Here is a 16,390-nt window from a genome sequence, read left to right as displayed (position 1 = left end):
CATTCTTCGATAGACTTTTTAGGTACATATGTAATTCTACATTTTAAGGTTATAACCTTATATAAACTTTTTTCTTTAAATAATCATATGGTGGTTCTAAAATGAACCTAAACATGTAAAATCAAGAAAATCCTCCACAGTTCACACGTTGGGCCGATAAGCCATGGGCTTTTCTATTATATGTTCAGGCGAGGCCGGGCCATGACTTGGCCGACCCGAGCCCAGACAAACGAGAACCAGCCCAGGCCAGCTAGCAACCGCATGAAAGGGCTCTGGCCCTGTTTAGGCTGGCTCGGCCACCCAGCCCACTTATAAACACTCTTGCTTTTATGCCTGGAGGGGGGAGAGAGCCTCCACTTAGCCACGCATACTGGTTGCTACTCTGTTAAACAGAAGGAAAAAAATAAAGGCCCAAGGCAAATACTTTGAATCAATATCTATTACGGATTTTCAACTCAATACAAAAATGAAAAACCTGTCAAGTTACTAAATTACAACCAAAGTCCTCCGCAAACACCAAGTCCAATCAGTGCAGTTGATTCTTGCAGTTTTCAACTCTAAAGAACAAAGTGAAACCTTCCACCCTGCAAAAATACTCAATGAAAGCTCAAAAAGGGTTGGTCATGACTCTAATCTCTCTGTCTCTCTCTCTCTCTCTCCGGTGTAAAATTCTTTCCAACTTCAAGCAACGGAAATAGGAATTCCCAAATTCTCACAGTGGAGGGAGACCTTTTCAGAGATCGCTTTGATCTCTTTCAGCCGCCCCTCAATGAACTTTTCCATCTCTTCTTTTCTTTCTCTTTCTCCAGACTCATCTTTCTGTAGAACTCCAGTTTCAATCTCTGGACTCACCTCACCCTCAAATCGCACCATGACGAATGTCTTGTCATGTCCACATTCATTCTGCACATCAATCACACACTTCTTCATAGCACTTATCTCACCCCTATCAAATGTCTCAGCTTCAACTTTTGCAGCTAGCCAGGCCCTGAAAATCTCAGTGCTTGCACTTATCTTGTAGAAACCTAGAAAAAGAAGAACTTCCCAGCACTGCAAAAACTGTTTCTTGTATATTTTCAGCTCTTTTCTGACTTCTCCAACCAAACTTTTAGGAGGGAAATATTTGAATGCAATAGAACTATTTTGTGGCCTCTCCTCCTTAAGCCTAGAAAAGAGAGATGAAAGAATAGTTTTGAGAGGCGCAAATGTGAGAAGCCGAATTGTATCCATGCAATCACGAATGTTTTGGAGGTGTTCCGAAGGCTCCTCAATTGTAATATCAAACATATTTCGTGATACCGCAATAGTGTTCACAGCCTCAAGAAGGTGGCGCCCATACCCTTTGCCCTGATAAGGAGGTAAAACAAGAACCTGCACCATAAGGTTGAATAGTCAATACTCAATGGTTTACTCTCTCTCTCTCTCTCTCTCTTTCTTCCTTTATACATATATATATATATATATATATATATATATATATATATATATATATATATATATATATACACACACATGCACAATGACCTGGCAGCATGGCCCAACTCTAGAACAATAAGTTAAATAAAGAGGCCTTTAGAGCTGAGATTTATTGCCCTCCTGATCCCTTGATGTAGGGTTGAATAAGGAGAGAACTGCATGTATTTTCCTAAAAATAAATATTTTTTTCCTTTAATTCGAGACCATTATTTTTCTGTGCAGGGAGAAATTGGCCACAAGAGAGAAAGAGAGAGAGAGAGAGAGAGAGGGTCATGGAGTTACATGGCCTCAGACTTAAAGGTTAACCACCCAGATCCGAATAATAAAAAGTTTCACATTGAGAACGAGATGCCAACTACTAGAGCAGAAACCAAAACTATAAATTTCATGCTTCTACGCTGTTGACAAAAGTCACAAAACAATTTTTCTCAAATTGTACGGTTACTACTCTATAAATGAGAACAAATGAATTCTTACATTGGAATTTTTAATTCACATAAAAATTTCGCAAAAGTAAGAAACCATATTTTTTTCCAAATTAAGCTTCTGCTCAGCCACTAATGCTTTGAATTGATAATGCCTTTAAGAAACTGCAACTTACCCTTCGTAAGAGTGCAAAAGTGTTGGTAGGAAGAAAAAAGTAAATGCTTTTGGTCAGCCATTGAAAGTGTTCTGTCCATCTCTAAAAAATGTTATAGAATCTAGATGGTAAGAAAATGACAGTATTCTCCAAAATATACATGGCAAAAATTACATTTAGATGGAGAAAATGTATTGGCTCGAGAACGAATATGATGCTAGGTGCATATCATTAAAGAGGAGGGGGATTTGTGATTGGTATGTATAAAGATGAAAGTAGGAAGCATCAAGAGAGAGAGAGAAACTATATTAGCATCACTGCAAGAGAGAGAGAAATTGACCTGGCCAATGCGTAAGCGAGAAGTATCTGGGTAATGATAGAAACTGTAGATGGTAGCGAAACCCAGTAGTCTATAATGGGTGTTCCCTGAACCATCAACTTTCTTCTTGACAATGAGGAGCATTTCCCACTTCGGATCGTCGAGGTCTATTGGACTGCTGCCTGTAAAGCAGAGGGTTCAATATTTTACAGTTCACTGCACACACTTGCCACTGAACCTTCTATGTTTAGTTAGCAAAATTTTTTATTCTCAGGAATTTTTTGGTGAGATAATTTTCTGGCACATTTTCAAAGTTATGGCTGTCCTCAGGAAATTCTAAGAAAATCGATTCTCTCAAAAAGCTACTTAGAAAATCTCGATTAAACTAAGAATCTTGTGATATTTAAGAAAAATAGGTTTCTTTAAACTAGTGGTGCAAATTCTTCAAGTAGATAATCACTAGTAACTTGATCTTGTACGCAAAGATATTAGTAAGTTGCTTGGACTCAAACAGTTGTTAAAATCAACCATGGAAAATCTTGTAGAAGGACACCAAAATGGGAAAATAACACTTGATTTGAAAAGGAACAAAATTAGAACACACAAAAATTAACAAGAATATATTTGGAAAGGAACAAAATTAGCACACACCAAAAGTTACACGGATACACTGGCTGAGAGGGAAACACACAAGGGTGAGTACGATGGGGAGGTCTACAAATCATTTTCTACATCTGCTAACAATGCTTTTGCCTTGTATGGAACCAGTGGAGAAGTTCAATCAGTTCCTAGAAACCAGAACTAATTCGGTTCTTTTTTTCCTCTTAGAAGTGATATTTGGGTGATTTTATAGCAACTTGTTATGGTTTTGTGCCTTCTTCATCTAAGGAAATTGTGCCAACTTGGACAGCTTGAAAATAGAAGAGGACAAAGATATACCTTCAACGAGAAGAAGAAGAAACGGCACCAGATGATTGTATAGCTCTTTAACGTGCATGCTCCCCATGTCCATTACAACAATCTGGTCCTGCTATATAACAAAAACTGCATAATTGTAATGGTTTATATTAAAATTTTCTAATCACTTTGAAAAGAGTCGAGAACTTGTAGTTCTCAAAAAATTAAATGAAAAAAGAACATCTGCAAAAATAAAATAAATATTTCATACAATAATAAAAAATTAAAGAAAATTAATGTTGGGCTATTGGACAGGACATAATCATCACAAATAATCCCTTCAAATGGAAAAAATAATCAAATTAACGACGACTTTGCTACAAAATTAGTACATATCTGCTGCATTATTTTGTTCAAGTATTTAGGCATTCTGCCTCACTCCTTTGCTTCTATTGTATATTGCAGATTTCTTTCTCCTTTTTCTTTTGCTAGGTAGTGGTACTTTGACCCCATATGATTTTATGTACTCTCTCTCATTAATGAAATTAGCTCTTTCTCTTCAATGAGCAGTAAGCAATAAAATATTAACTGACAGTTTGACACATGCCAATAGCTTTAATTAAAAAAGAAGAGAACTCCAATGTCAAAATTGATTTCGATTTTAATGGAATCACAAGTAAAGGACCTAAAGGCTACCTCTTCAGAACAAGCTCCCTTTTCTGAATGGTTCTCAAATGAAATCGTCTTTTCTCCAGATGCTTCACAGTGTACCACTTCCCCCAGGGGAACAACATGTCTGCTGAAGAGAAAAGCTTCAAGTAACCTTGAATATGAAAACATGTATTAGCAATAAAGTCTTACCTGAGAAGATCATTGTCAGCCGAAAACATTTGAAGAAAGTCATTCTTATTTTCAATCAATGATTCTCCAAATATGCTCTGTTGCAAAGCAAGTATCCAAAATGAGAGAAAAGACATTAGTTTGCTCCTTTCATGACAAATTTGTCAACAAGAAAGAAAAAGTTGGGTATCAGTGGTTTTTACCTGTAGAATTTGGTTAAGATCCGTGATCCCTTTGCCGCACTTCACACAGTCAAATGCACAAGTCATTATATAAAATGAGTCGGTGGAACTCAAATTCTTCATTTTATTAGAAAAGGCAATGAAATCTATAGGCATTCACTTTATTATAGAGAAGGCATTCAAACTCTAATTATCAATACAATGAAAAAAATTTATTATTAATTGTATCAAATAAAAAATAAAAAAATACAAATTACACCCTGCACGGTTTAAGGACCAATACTACCAGCCTCTTTGGATTAAGCCAGGCCAACTATGCTAAAACAGGGTACCTGAAGCACGCAGCCTGGAGAGACCATTCAACAACATTCATACAGTGTTTGTGCATCCCATGACAACTCATTTGTTTTATTTTCTTTGGGTTGTTTCAGGGTGGACAAGGACAAAGAAGTTTTACAAGGGAACATAGATCATAGGGAGTAAAGTAGAACTTACATCTGATGAGCTCTCGTACACTATATCTGCATATGCTTGAAATGATACGCAATTTAACCAAACCTCAATCTGCAACCAACTAGGGTGGAATGAGTATTCATAGTGTAATTGATCAAAAAAGAAAAGACTAATGCCAGAGTTTAACATGTACATATTGTAAAAAATATGAATTCTAACACAAATGCATATCAACAAGAACATTAGGGGAATACAGATCTAGAAACAATTATTTTATGGGTAAAAGTAGGGAGAGGATGAAACAAACATTTGATTGATTAATACATTAAATTTCTTGATACTATACAATCTGGGTTGGTTAGCTTAGTTTGAAAGGTAAGAGGGGCAATTCGGAAAACATTTTTTGTGAAAGCTTTTTACTTGATAAGGGCATTGTCACAAAAACTTTAGCCAAGCCTATATTTCTGACATCTTTGTTAGAGAAGACCACTAAATCACCCCCCCCCCAAAAGACAGCGACAAAGTTTACTGGAGGCAGATGCGCCTTATGCTAAGACGTTGTGCACAAAGGCAGGGCCACAAGAACCTCAAATGGCCTGCCTGAGGCAACTAAGACAAAAGATGACCCAAACGAAAATTTCAAGTCATAGATACACATTATGGTGCCAATTGTTTATATAATACAGTTATTTTCGGATACATGGTGAAACTGGCCACGGCAGTTTCATTTGGTGTAACGAGTCTGTAATAACGATAGGGTCCTTAATCCTTATCAGAATAAATGTATCAGACATACCAGTTGCTCATGATCATGAAGGTGAAAAGATACCACGCTGAATAAAAATGAGTTACATAGGCACAGTGGAAGCAAACACATCACTCTTTAGAAACTCATGGTTCGCAAGTCTTGTCCGATTGGTGGCACTAGTGCCCACCTTTCATTTATCACAAAAAGACCAAGCACAATCTTGTTTGTAATAATGTAAATCTAAAAATCTCTACAATATCGCATCATTTTGGATCAAGACCCACATTCTAGGTGTATTGACATACACACGTGTTGTGTTTCAAGTTTCAACATTGGATGGCATATCTAGTAAAATACATAAGTAGTTATTCTATATGACCAGAATTACAAATTGATTTGACATCGCAAAATAGTTGATGTTATTAGGATTGGAACAGATAAACCAATTCGATTTGTTGGGCTGTGAACCAGTCATGGTACTGGTCACGCCTAAAACCGATCCATAATTCGTCAAAACCAATCAAATCAAGTTCAAACCAGTTGAATCAGTTGGTTTAGCTAGTTGAATCAGCTTGTTGAACAGATAGAGAACAACCTATCAGACCATTTTGTCGTTATCTTATATATATATATATACATATATATATTATTTTTAAGTATTGTTGTTATTATTATGATTATTATTATTATTATGATTATTATTATTTTCTTCTCTCCAGGCGAGATAAGACTGGTGAACTAGTCAATCTAACTGGTTTCAACTGGACCTGTACCTCAAAAATTTGATGATGGGTCCAGCCTTGATAACATTGGAAATAGTTGTTTGAGACAAGCTTATTAGATTATTTTGGATGTGCCCAGCTTTCTTACTCAAATATTGGGCAAGGGTTAAGGGGGTAGTGAGTGGGGTGTGGGGTACAGGGAGCAGAGAGAGCAGGGTTTTTTGGGCAAGTAGTGGAGAGGAGAGAGAGGAGGGAGGCGTTAACAAGGGCTACTCAATTACCCTATTCAAAAAGCTCTGTTTCCTCTGATGCCCTTTTGTTGTAGGAATTAAGCCAATGGTCAGCTTCATAGGAATTAATCCTATGGTCATCAACCGAGGATGAATATTGAGTATTAAAGCCAAAATAAGACGGTGAAAGTTTTCCAAGTGTGAAGCATCTCCACAAGTCAAAAGCATATTCCTTGACTCAAAGTATGATGCAGTTAATTATATAAGGTATACAACAAGTTGCATTGAGCTGCAGACAAAATGGTGACAGAGAAATTATAACTAGGCTGCTGAGGTCTCACACAATAAGGGACCTCTACCAACATCTCTAATAATGTGCATTATAAATTTTTAAATTTGGCCCATAGTGAGTACATGAGTTTAGAACCACATCAAAAGAAGTCATTCAGTACATTTCATATCGTAAGATTGTTCTAGTATCTTTTCTATATCCCAGACTACCTTAGCTTCAAATGTCTAACTGGAGTAGAACTAAAGAAAACAGGAAACTAGATTCACCTATAAGCAGAAACCCTAGTATTTTCTGACTAAAAAATACATTTTTTTATCAGTAGCATGCTTTCTTACAGGAAGTAAAATACAAATCAAAACCGACAATCACCTTTAACCCTTTGTAACCATATATCCTTCCATCTTTCCCAGCAAACTGATTCAGGTCTATTGGCTCAATACAAAATCCATTTGCACCATTCATTTCTCCCTGGCTGCTTACTACAAGGACCAAGAAAAAACAAAAGAGAAAATTTAAAATTAAAAAAAAGAAAAAACTAAAAAAATATAAGAAGAAGACAAGGCCTCAAGTAATTAGCGTCTGAATAGGAAAATTGAATTAGTGTCATTACCACTTCACAGACTCCTTCAAGTGGACCCCAATCGCATATATAGCAACTCAAATTGAAATTACCCCCATTTGGAAGGCTAAACAACTCCATAGATCAAGAAAGTTAACTATAAATGGGAAGATTTTTTACTTTCTTTTTTTCCTTTTTGCAGGTTAAAAAAGTATCTGGAGTGTTTTCTTGATAAGTGGGGAGAAAAGGGGAGACCGCATGAATAACCAAGAGAATCAAGCTGCGCAATTTTTCACTCATAAATGGGTTGAGGGAAAGACAGCCCTGTTCCCAAAGTTTGGTCCGCCCAAATGAGGCCATAGTTCTCATCTTCGATGATTATTTTTGTTTCTAACATGAAAATAAGCACAAGAGCTAAAAACATGCACAAAATTTAGAGGACAAAAAATGAAAGCAGAAAAAAAAAAACTCCATTCAGTCAACTCAGGTCTATCAAAACCTGGTCCAATCTAGACAACATTGCTCTGTTAGCCTCAGTTTGAATGTTTTGAGAGGAGAAACTCGTTACATGACATAAACTCTAATTTAATTAGGCATTCTCCCTTTTTTATGAAATATTCCCTTGAAGTGAATCACAATCAACTCCTACGAGGGGCTAGAGGGCTAAGAATGATTTAATAAATCCTATTAACCCACGAACAACAAATCAATCCTACAAAGTTCTTTTCTACAACATCCATGCATCCATGATACACCCTCCAATTCCTTCCAGTATTTGGTTTCTAAACTAACTAATCTCAGATTTTAAGCTTCCAAGTTTCCAAGGTATCGCACCTGCACATCTCCATATTCTACCCTCACCCAACAAAATGCCCCTCAATCAGCATCCAGCACATGAGATTCATCAGGATCCATTATACGCATCCAACTCCAAGAAATGAGAATAAACACACTCATGTTACCACCAACCCCCATCCACTATCATAATCATACCTCTAAAGCTTTTTATTTATAGCTAATACCTCTAAAACTCCTATTATTGCACTACTTCCGTAAACCCAAGGATCATAAGCAAGCAACAACACCAAAAAAGGTGAATCATGCAAAAAGGATTCTGAAGGCCAAGAGAAAAGCAGGCATGTTAGATACTTGAGAAGGACCCAAGAGATGCCATATGAATCAATGAAATCCAAACTCCTCACAAAATTTCACAGCAGATCAAAAGATGAACCATTGTCGCCTCCTCCCCACACAATACATAGAAGTCAAGGTACCAGAGTTACCTGTACTACTGATATGTGACTAAAAATCGCTGGGCCGCCTCAGGACTCACCCAGGTCGATTTAGATGGGGAACTCCACAAGTGGTGCAGGCAAACTTCCAACAGAAAATTTCAGGCCCGACACTCAGGGCTTTAGAGGCATTTTTGGGCCCCAATAGCTCAAGACGAAATCATACTAGTAATTTCAAATATCGGAGGAAAAAAAAGTTATGCCTATGCAAAGTTGGGGTATCATTTTAGGACTATTTTTAGGACAGTTTATGTTATTTTATTTTGTCAAAGAAAAAGTGTCAAACTCGGCACCAAATTTAATTGAGGGTTCTAATCACAGCAGATTAGGATTAGGGAGTCCAAATAACATATATAAATAGGGGCTGAGTTAGGGTTATATTCAGGGTTGACCATTGTTAGTTCAGAACATTGCTCTTGGAAATCTATTGAATTCACTAAGCCATTGAAGCTAGGCTTGTTAGTTTCCATTAATATTGAATCCCATACATTTACGTTGGTCTAAGAAGGGTGGAGACCTTAAACTTTCCCTTCACCGTTCCCAAGCCCGGATATAGGAGGTGGGTTGTGTTCGGTAGACAAGCAACATACAACTGTGACAAAACTTTTCATGAATCCTGAAGAATGGCAGACCAAGATTCGTATAGCCAACCCCAAATAGTTGGGAAACGACTCTAATGATGATGATGATGATATTTTTTTTGTTAATCAAATACGCAACAGTAGTTAAGGAAAGGAAACCCTAGGAATTGCCCTTAGTCTCACCTTCTTCTTTATTTTCTTTGTTAATTTTTTGACAGACTTGACCTAGTCTTGTTTAGACTCATTAATTCAGACTCAGAAATTCAGATAGGGACCCTAATGAGTCCCAACTAGACTCCTAGTTCTTAAAAATTGTTATAGACGCTTGTTTATGAGGATTTTCTAAGGATGAAACCAGTGTTTGAAAACTCAATCGAACTTGCCCAAGTCAATCAGAGCCAGCAGGGGACCTGGTCCAATTCAAAAACCCTAAGACATATCCGAGTCTTACCAGGTCATGGACCCTTCTTCGCTATTTTCATAGAGAGACTTGGTTAAGTTGTGGTGAGACTCTGCCGATTTGGACCACTGACTCAAGCTCGGTCATTGAATTAAACTCCTAACTGTAACCAAAATGGGTGGCACTTGAGCACCTTATACAAATCTCCCAAGATGATCATTACTACCAGATTGACAAAAGCATTTAGAGAACCATCTAATAAAGGAAATGCCCTTCGAGCACCAAAACCTAACATTTTAATTTATTCTCCTTTAGGGAATGAACACACTCTCCAACAAATGCATCTTACTCAATTAGGTATCTCCTAACCTTGAACAACACAACAACCTAGATATACCCCTAAGAGAATCCCAATGCCTATGTTCCCCAACTAACCTAGCATATATAAATAGCCTAGAAGACCTTGACCTCAACAACTAAGCCTAATCCTCAAATAGTACCACCTGCGACCGACTTAGCATGACAGGAGCAAATGGAATCTGATCAGTGCAAATCCATGGCTCTTCTTACTTGACTAAATATTGTACTACTACTAACTACCAAGTGATCCAATAACAACCCCGGCAAAAGTATTCATAAAACCTTTACAACTAACTTTATTGCATAGGAAACATATAAATAGATAAACACATACCCAAGAAAACTTTTATGCACTCATTCGCTTCAATCCCAGCATCTGCACAACAAATATGACAAGTAAGATGCATGAGACACTTTAAATAGCAACAAATTCATAAAAACAAAGAAACACTGTATCTAGATGATCTGTATCCTTAAACTAAAGGAGTTCAGCAAGAGATTCATAAAGAAACGGACATGGTCAATATGTGGTCACCAATTCCATCATAAATTTGAACACATTAAAAAAATCTGATGCATGATCGATACGAATTTTCCATCAACAAAGATGATTTTGGGGTTAAACTCCGTATACAAAAATCATGATTCAACTTCATCATATTTGTAATATAGTTATCTTTTCTTTTACAGTATAACCAAAAAAACTTTGAAGAAGATATACAAAGGCGATATATAGACGCAGATAATGTTTTCGATAACAACTAATACAAACTTCCCAACCTTTATTTTGCATTTTCATACAACAGAACCATGATCATTAGATAAATTGACCTAACTATATGAAATTGACAAGTAAAAATGTAAATGCATTTGTCTCATTCTTAACAAATACACAATATATATACACCAGAACCGTAGCATGACCAGATTGTACACTTCAACCTTCAGTATAGATTATAAAAGGAATAATCATTGCACTAATAGGAGCCGTTTGGGTACCTGTATTTCTATTACAGGGAAATAGATTACAAGGAAATATGCTATTTTCAGTGTTTGGGCACACATAAGATGGCTGGAAATGAAAACGCATTACCCAAGATTTCCCCGAAAATTGTGAAATCCATTTCACACTTGGAGAGTTGCAAAATCTATTACAGGGCTTGACGGGTAATATAAGCCTCGGCTGCCATAAAATATTGAATCGACTTCTATGTTTTGAGGTCTGCTTAAAAACCCCACTCTCTTTCTTGGATGCAGCTCCCTTCCCAGCTGTTTCTCTCTCTTCGCTGGTAAGCCTTCCGCCCTCTCCCACTTACGTTTGGTTTCTTCTCCAAAAGTAAAATCTAAGGCTTGGCTTCTGATGGCAGGCTAGTGTTCGACATAGAGATAGTGGTACAAAGCCTTCTAGAGAGCGATTGGCACAGAACTTTCTAGAGAGAGATTGGTGCAAAATTTGTCAGAGAAAGAATGGCTGAGGGGGTTACTTTCTTGAACAGGTTGATCCCTTATGTTGTGAACAAGATTGTGGTTAGAGGCTTAGCCTATAGGTGATGGGCCATCTATCTCTCTCTCTCTTAGTCATGATTTTTGGGCATTTGTTTTTGCACTTTTGTGATTGTATCTAGGGTTTTTTGGTATGATTTTCAGTGCAATAAGCTTAGATGTTTTCATATATTTTTTTCACGGTTTTTGGTGGTCTTTTGATGCTGCTAATTCATGGCTAAAGCTTCTTTATCAAGGCAACAGATGGTTTAATGAGAGCAGGGCCATTAATGGATATCAAAGTGAGGAGAAAAACAAGAGATTCGATGGAAAGGGAGAAGCTATTTCAGCTTCTAGAAAGAGAAACAAGGCCATTGTTTCACCTCCTGAGCTTTCCTCTGAAGCCATACCACCATAAGGAAACCACAATTCGAGGGTCCTTTTTTCACCATATCCACCCTAAAAAATAAGAGAGAGAGAGAGAGAGAGAGAGAGAGAGAGAGAGTGGAGGGGAGTAAGTGGTCATGCTTCATACTATCTCACATATTAGAAAATTAAGTAGTTTTAATTAATTATTTATCCTAAAAAGGAAAAAAAGGTATTTAAAAATACCACCTTACTATAGATAAGATTAACGCAATATTTCCTAGCTAAAATGTTGGTAATGTATTTCCTAGATTTCTTTCAGACATAACCAAATAGTAGCAATGTATTCTTCAGGTTGCATCTAGATACTACCCAAACAGAACAATCTATTTACAAGTAATGTATTACGCCAGTAATATATTTCCCAAACAATATATTTTTAAGTACCCAAACTAAGGTGTTACAGATATTGACAAAAAGAAGCAATAACAAGTTATATTCATCAAGTGATGGGTTTACTAACTCGTCCCTCTGCAGCACTTTCTCATGGACTTACAAGTTGAGAATTATGTTGCATCAATATATACTGCAGTTTTTTAATAGCCCATAGCAATAAGTAATAAATTTATTCGATCAAGGAAATGTAAATCCTCCAAATACTGCCTAGAAAATCAGGGCGGCAAAGAGAAAAATATCCTCAACCAACTCACCCAATTTTCTTTTACTAGGGATATAAATTAAATGACTCTGAAAGGAAACTAAGGCCCTGAATGCTCTATTTCCTCAAGAATACCACTTACCCTTTCAACAATCACTGATACAGAAAATCTATCCACATATAGGAGTAACCACAAGCAAAAAGGAAAAATAGACTGGACTTTCTTTATGAGAACCCACTAAGATCTTTATGAGAACCCACTAAGCATTTACTCATATTTTCACAACTAAAATTCAGGATGCAATGTACAAAAACTTATTATACATGGTATAAATTACAACCCATGGCTGCTAATTTGTGTGCATCCAAGCTTCCATCTTTTCCATTACGACGTCCATCAAAATATCTTTTTGCAGATTGTAATTACCACAAAGAACATTTTTCTTTGTGATTGATTACCCAATCACTAATCAATTCACTAATTGCATGGAACTTTTAGATGCCTCTACTTGTGCATTACAAAAAAATAGCAGACTCTAACATTGCTGCATTCTTATTCGTCCTTTTTCCTTTTGTGCAAATAATCATCCCGTTCTTGGGTCTAAAGTCTAAACTGCTTTGTTTCCTGTAATCCCATTGGAGTTTCAATTGAATCAAATACCCCATTTAGAAAAAATATGATAATTTCAGGATTTTCCAAACCATGGGTGCACATGGGATCCAGACTCATTGGGGCCCCATGTGATTTTCTTTTCCTGGTGTTTACCTTAAAGGGTCTGGACATGTAGAAGTCTTTTTTCTTTAAGAAATAATACCTAAATCTTTAAGGAGGGAGAATATTTTTTGTCGATAGATTTCTTATTGACATGAATGTATGGGAATCATTTTGGTGCCAATAATTATTTTTTTTCGTGAGAAAAGAAGTAAGAGAGAACCCAAGTGAGTTGTACAAGGAGATGTGTTTAGAGTTTTCTTTTGTATGAGTTCTTGAGAGGGAAAAAAGAAAGCAAGAAACCAGCACCCATAGAATCCTTTTCAAAGAGATTTTTTTGTTTGGTTTTGTTAGAGATAATAAGACAAATGAAGAGAACCTCAAGTCAAAGAAAACAGGGTTTAGGACACATTGTAAGCCCCCTTTTTATCGCCTAAGTGGATTATATTTGCCCCATGGTTTTTCTCATCCCAAACGAGTTTTCGACATATATTTTTCTGCCTCATTTTCACTATATTTTTAGTGGATTGCTTCTCTATCATTACCTGGCATATCTTTTGGTGGTTTTTTGTGGTTTATTTTTCCTATTTTCGGTACTTTGATCCATTTCACGTGTAGATAGGAAGGCTGGCTTCCCAACAATGGGGACTACCTAGAAGTTAATCAGCAACTAAAAAGTAGAACTGATTACTATGTAATTGTTTGTACACATTCACAAGCAGCTGAAGGAACTAGAAATGAATCTTTTCCTAGGGTTAACTATCATAAAATTTTCCAGTTAGTTAGAGAAAGAGAGAAGGTGTACTTTCCACCATCAAATATTTCGCTATAATAGAAGAAGATCAGTTTCTCTCATGGAATGAAAGCCTAAGAGTCATATAGGAAAGATGATAAACATAACTTCCCAATTGACCTTGAGTGGGATAGCGCATGAGTAGTGAGGTCCCTATGTACGAAAAGTGACGGAGAAAAACTTGCAGTGAGTCCATCGTAAACAATGTATCACATAATACCTCCTGTATATTACTTCTACCAAGACAGAGTGCTAGGGGTACTCTTTCAGTTATGGAACAGGTTAAGTGATGTATAACCACTCTTCACATGCAGAAATAATTTGATCTCCATTGAACTATATGCCAATGTCAAGAATTTGGAAATGCAACATCGCATTGGCTCGGCTCCTAACCATGAACACCACTGAAAACCATCCAATCAAATTGATATAAAACATCTGGTAGTAGATAGTGAAGCTAAGATATTTGCCCTTTTTTCAGCAAGAAAGAGAAAGAGAGACACATAATTTCACCAGCAAAATAACATTAAATCATTAATAGAACTAGATCAATTTCAAAATACGCAACATAAACAAGAAAGATCAATATTGAAAAGATTTCAAAGAGAAGTAATAATTACATAATCAAATAACACCATTTTTTTTAGTTATATGATACCAAGCAGTAAAACAAAATTTGAACACATGTAATAGCAAAACATAGCCAAATCAATCCCTATTCAAACAAACCCCAAATAAAGGCAACTCCACAATCAAACTATCCAGTAACTAACCATCCACTATAACCTATGATAAACCCTAGAAAACCAGACGCTTAACTAACTAGGAAAAGGGTAAAAACGATGGCAGAAAAAAAGTTACAAATTGTGAAATGGAGCTGACCTATGATGGAGAATCCAACTCGCCGGCGCTTCTTCTCTGAGGATGCCCCTTCTTCCTTTTTCTTGTTCGCCATTCTTCACTGATCCTTGGGCGTAGACTTTGCGAAGAGAAAGTGGTGGAATTTCCACACAGAGATGAGAAGCGATTTGGATTAAAAACACACAAAGATAGAGAGATAGAGAGAGAGAGAGAGGGGCAGAGGCGGGAAGCGGGAAAGGTGTGTATAAGAGAAAGAGGTAATGGCGAAGAGAGAGAAAGAGGCGAGGAGAGACAGAGACGCGAGGATAGAGAGAGAGGCGAGGAGAGTGGGGGGCGGGGAGGAGAGAGAGAGAGAGAGAGAGGCGGGAAGAGATCTAACGCAGAGGGGAAATTTGTCAGTATAGTGGGCCGAGTACCCACTACAGGGCCCATGGAAGAGAGAGACAGGGAGAGGGCCCGGGGAAAGGAGAGCAATGAAGGGCAAAAGCGCTTTTAAGGATAGAAATGTCCTACGGTCCCATAGGACTACATTGTGGGCGTTAACCATTGAGTCAAACATCATGACTCCATGGTGGAGATCCTATTCTTGCATCTATGGTCAGGCCATAGTGGTGATTTGGAGTATTGAGGTACACATCAATTTTTATTTATTTTTTTGGGTAAATTCATATAAATATGCCTTTTTTTTAAAAAATTCAAAATTTTTTTAAAAAAATATCTCTAGAATTTGATAGTTATCTTCATGTCCCATTTTTTAACGTCACATCTAGCATTTCATTTTTATATTTTTTTCTATAAATCATATTAAGCACAAATCTTGGGGGTTCATACTTCTAAGTATTATGCATATGTTATATATATATATATATATATATATATATATATATATATATATATATATATATATATATATATATATATATATATATATATATATATATATATATATATATATATATATATATATATATAGGGAAAAGATGAGATTAGCCCACTAACTCATATGAACATATGAGCCCAACATCCCATATTGATTCTGGGTCGATCTGAAGATCACATATGTCCGGTAGTATTTGAATTTTAGTTTTTTTTTACAAATCCAAATCACTTGAAATATTAAGCGTGTATTCATCAAAAGTAAGTGAATCTTCAAAAAATATCAAAAAAATATTTGATATGAAATAAATTGATCAAAATACCCCTGAAATGTTTCAAGGGGTATTTGGTCATTTAATTTTTTGTAAATTTTTTTTTTTATATTTTTATTAGGTGAGCCTTGATGATAAAAACACACATCTAAAATTTTAATTCATTTAGATCTGTAGAAAAAAAAAAAAAATTCAGACACTAACTGACATTCGTGGTCGTCAGATCGGCCCAGATTCAATCTGGGACGGGGCTCATATATTTATATGAACTAGTGAGCTAATCCCATCTTTTCCGTGTATATATATATATATATATATATATATATATAAACTAGATTAAAATAAAATTACCAAAACATCATATATAAGTCTCCAAGAATCATTAATATCAATAATTTCCAACCATGGAGAGTGCAAATTCCAAGACACTCTTATGCTC

The 16,390-nt window shown here is 36.3% G+C and overlaps 1 protein-coding gene across 8 annotated transcripts; it reads right to left on the bottom strand.

Annotated features, from left to right (window-relative positions):
• Positions 1 to 421: 421 nt before the first annotated feature.
• HAG2 (histone acetyltransferase of the GNAT family 2) lies at positions 422 to 15,303 on the bottom strand. 8 transcript variants are annotated; one of them, XM_011628468.3, is made up of 10 exons: positions 14,825 to 15,303; positions 10,266 to 10,307; positions 7,109 to 7,218; positions 4,790 to 4,858; positions 4,316 to 4,354; positions 4,134 to 4,210; positions 3,969 to 4,068; positions 3,315 to 3,405; positions 2,397 to 2,557; positions 422 to 1,371 (listed from the first exon to the last, which is right to left on the bottom strand). In XM_011628468.3, exons 1-10 carry the CDS (start codon positions 14,895 to 14,897, stop codon positions 682 to 684), a joined length of 1,452 nt encoding a protein of 483 aa, XP_011626770.2. In that variant the 5' UTR covers positions 14,898 to 15,303; the 3' UTR covers positions 422 to 681. The 8 variants fall into 8 exon arrangements, with proteins under 8 accessions (XP_011626770.2, XP_020528793.2, XP_020528794.2 ...); XM_020673134.2 differs by having other exon boundaries at positions 3,969 to 4,071; positions 14,825 to 15,269; XM_020673135.2 differs by having other exon boundaries at positions 3,315 to 3,402; positions 3,969 to 4,071; positions 14,825 to 15,269.
• Positions 15,304 to 16,390: the final 1,087 nt, after the last annotated feature.

The sequence above is a fragment of the Amborella trichopoda genome, chromosome 5 (assembly GCF_054954075.1).
Source record: "Amborella trichopoda isolate Santa Cruz 75 chromosome 5, AtrichopodaSantaCruz75HAP2 v2.0, whole genome shotgun sequence".
Lineage (NCBI taxonomy): Eukaryota > Viridiplantae > Streptophyta > Magnoliopsida > Amborellales > Amborellaceae > Amborella > Amborella trichopoda.
Note: the sequence above shows the minus strand (reverse complement) of the source record. Positions and strands in the feature narration are given on the sequence as shown.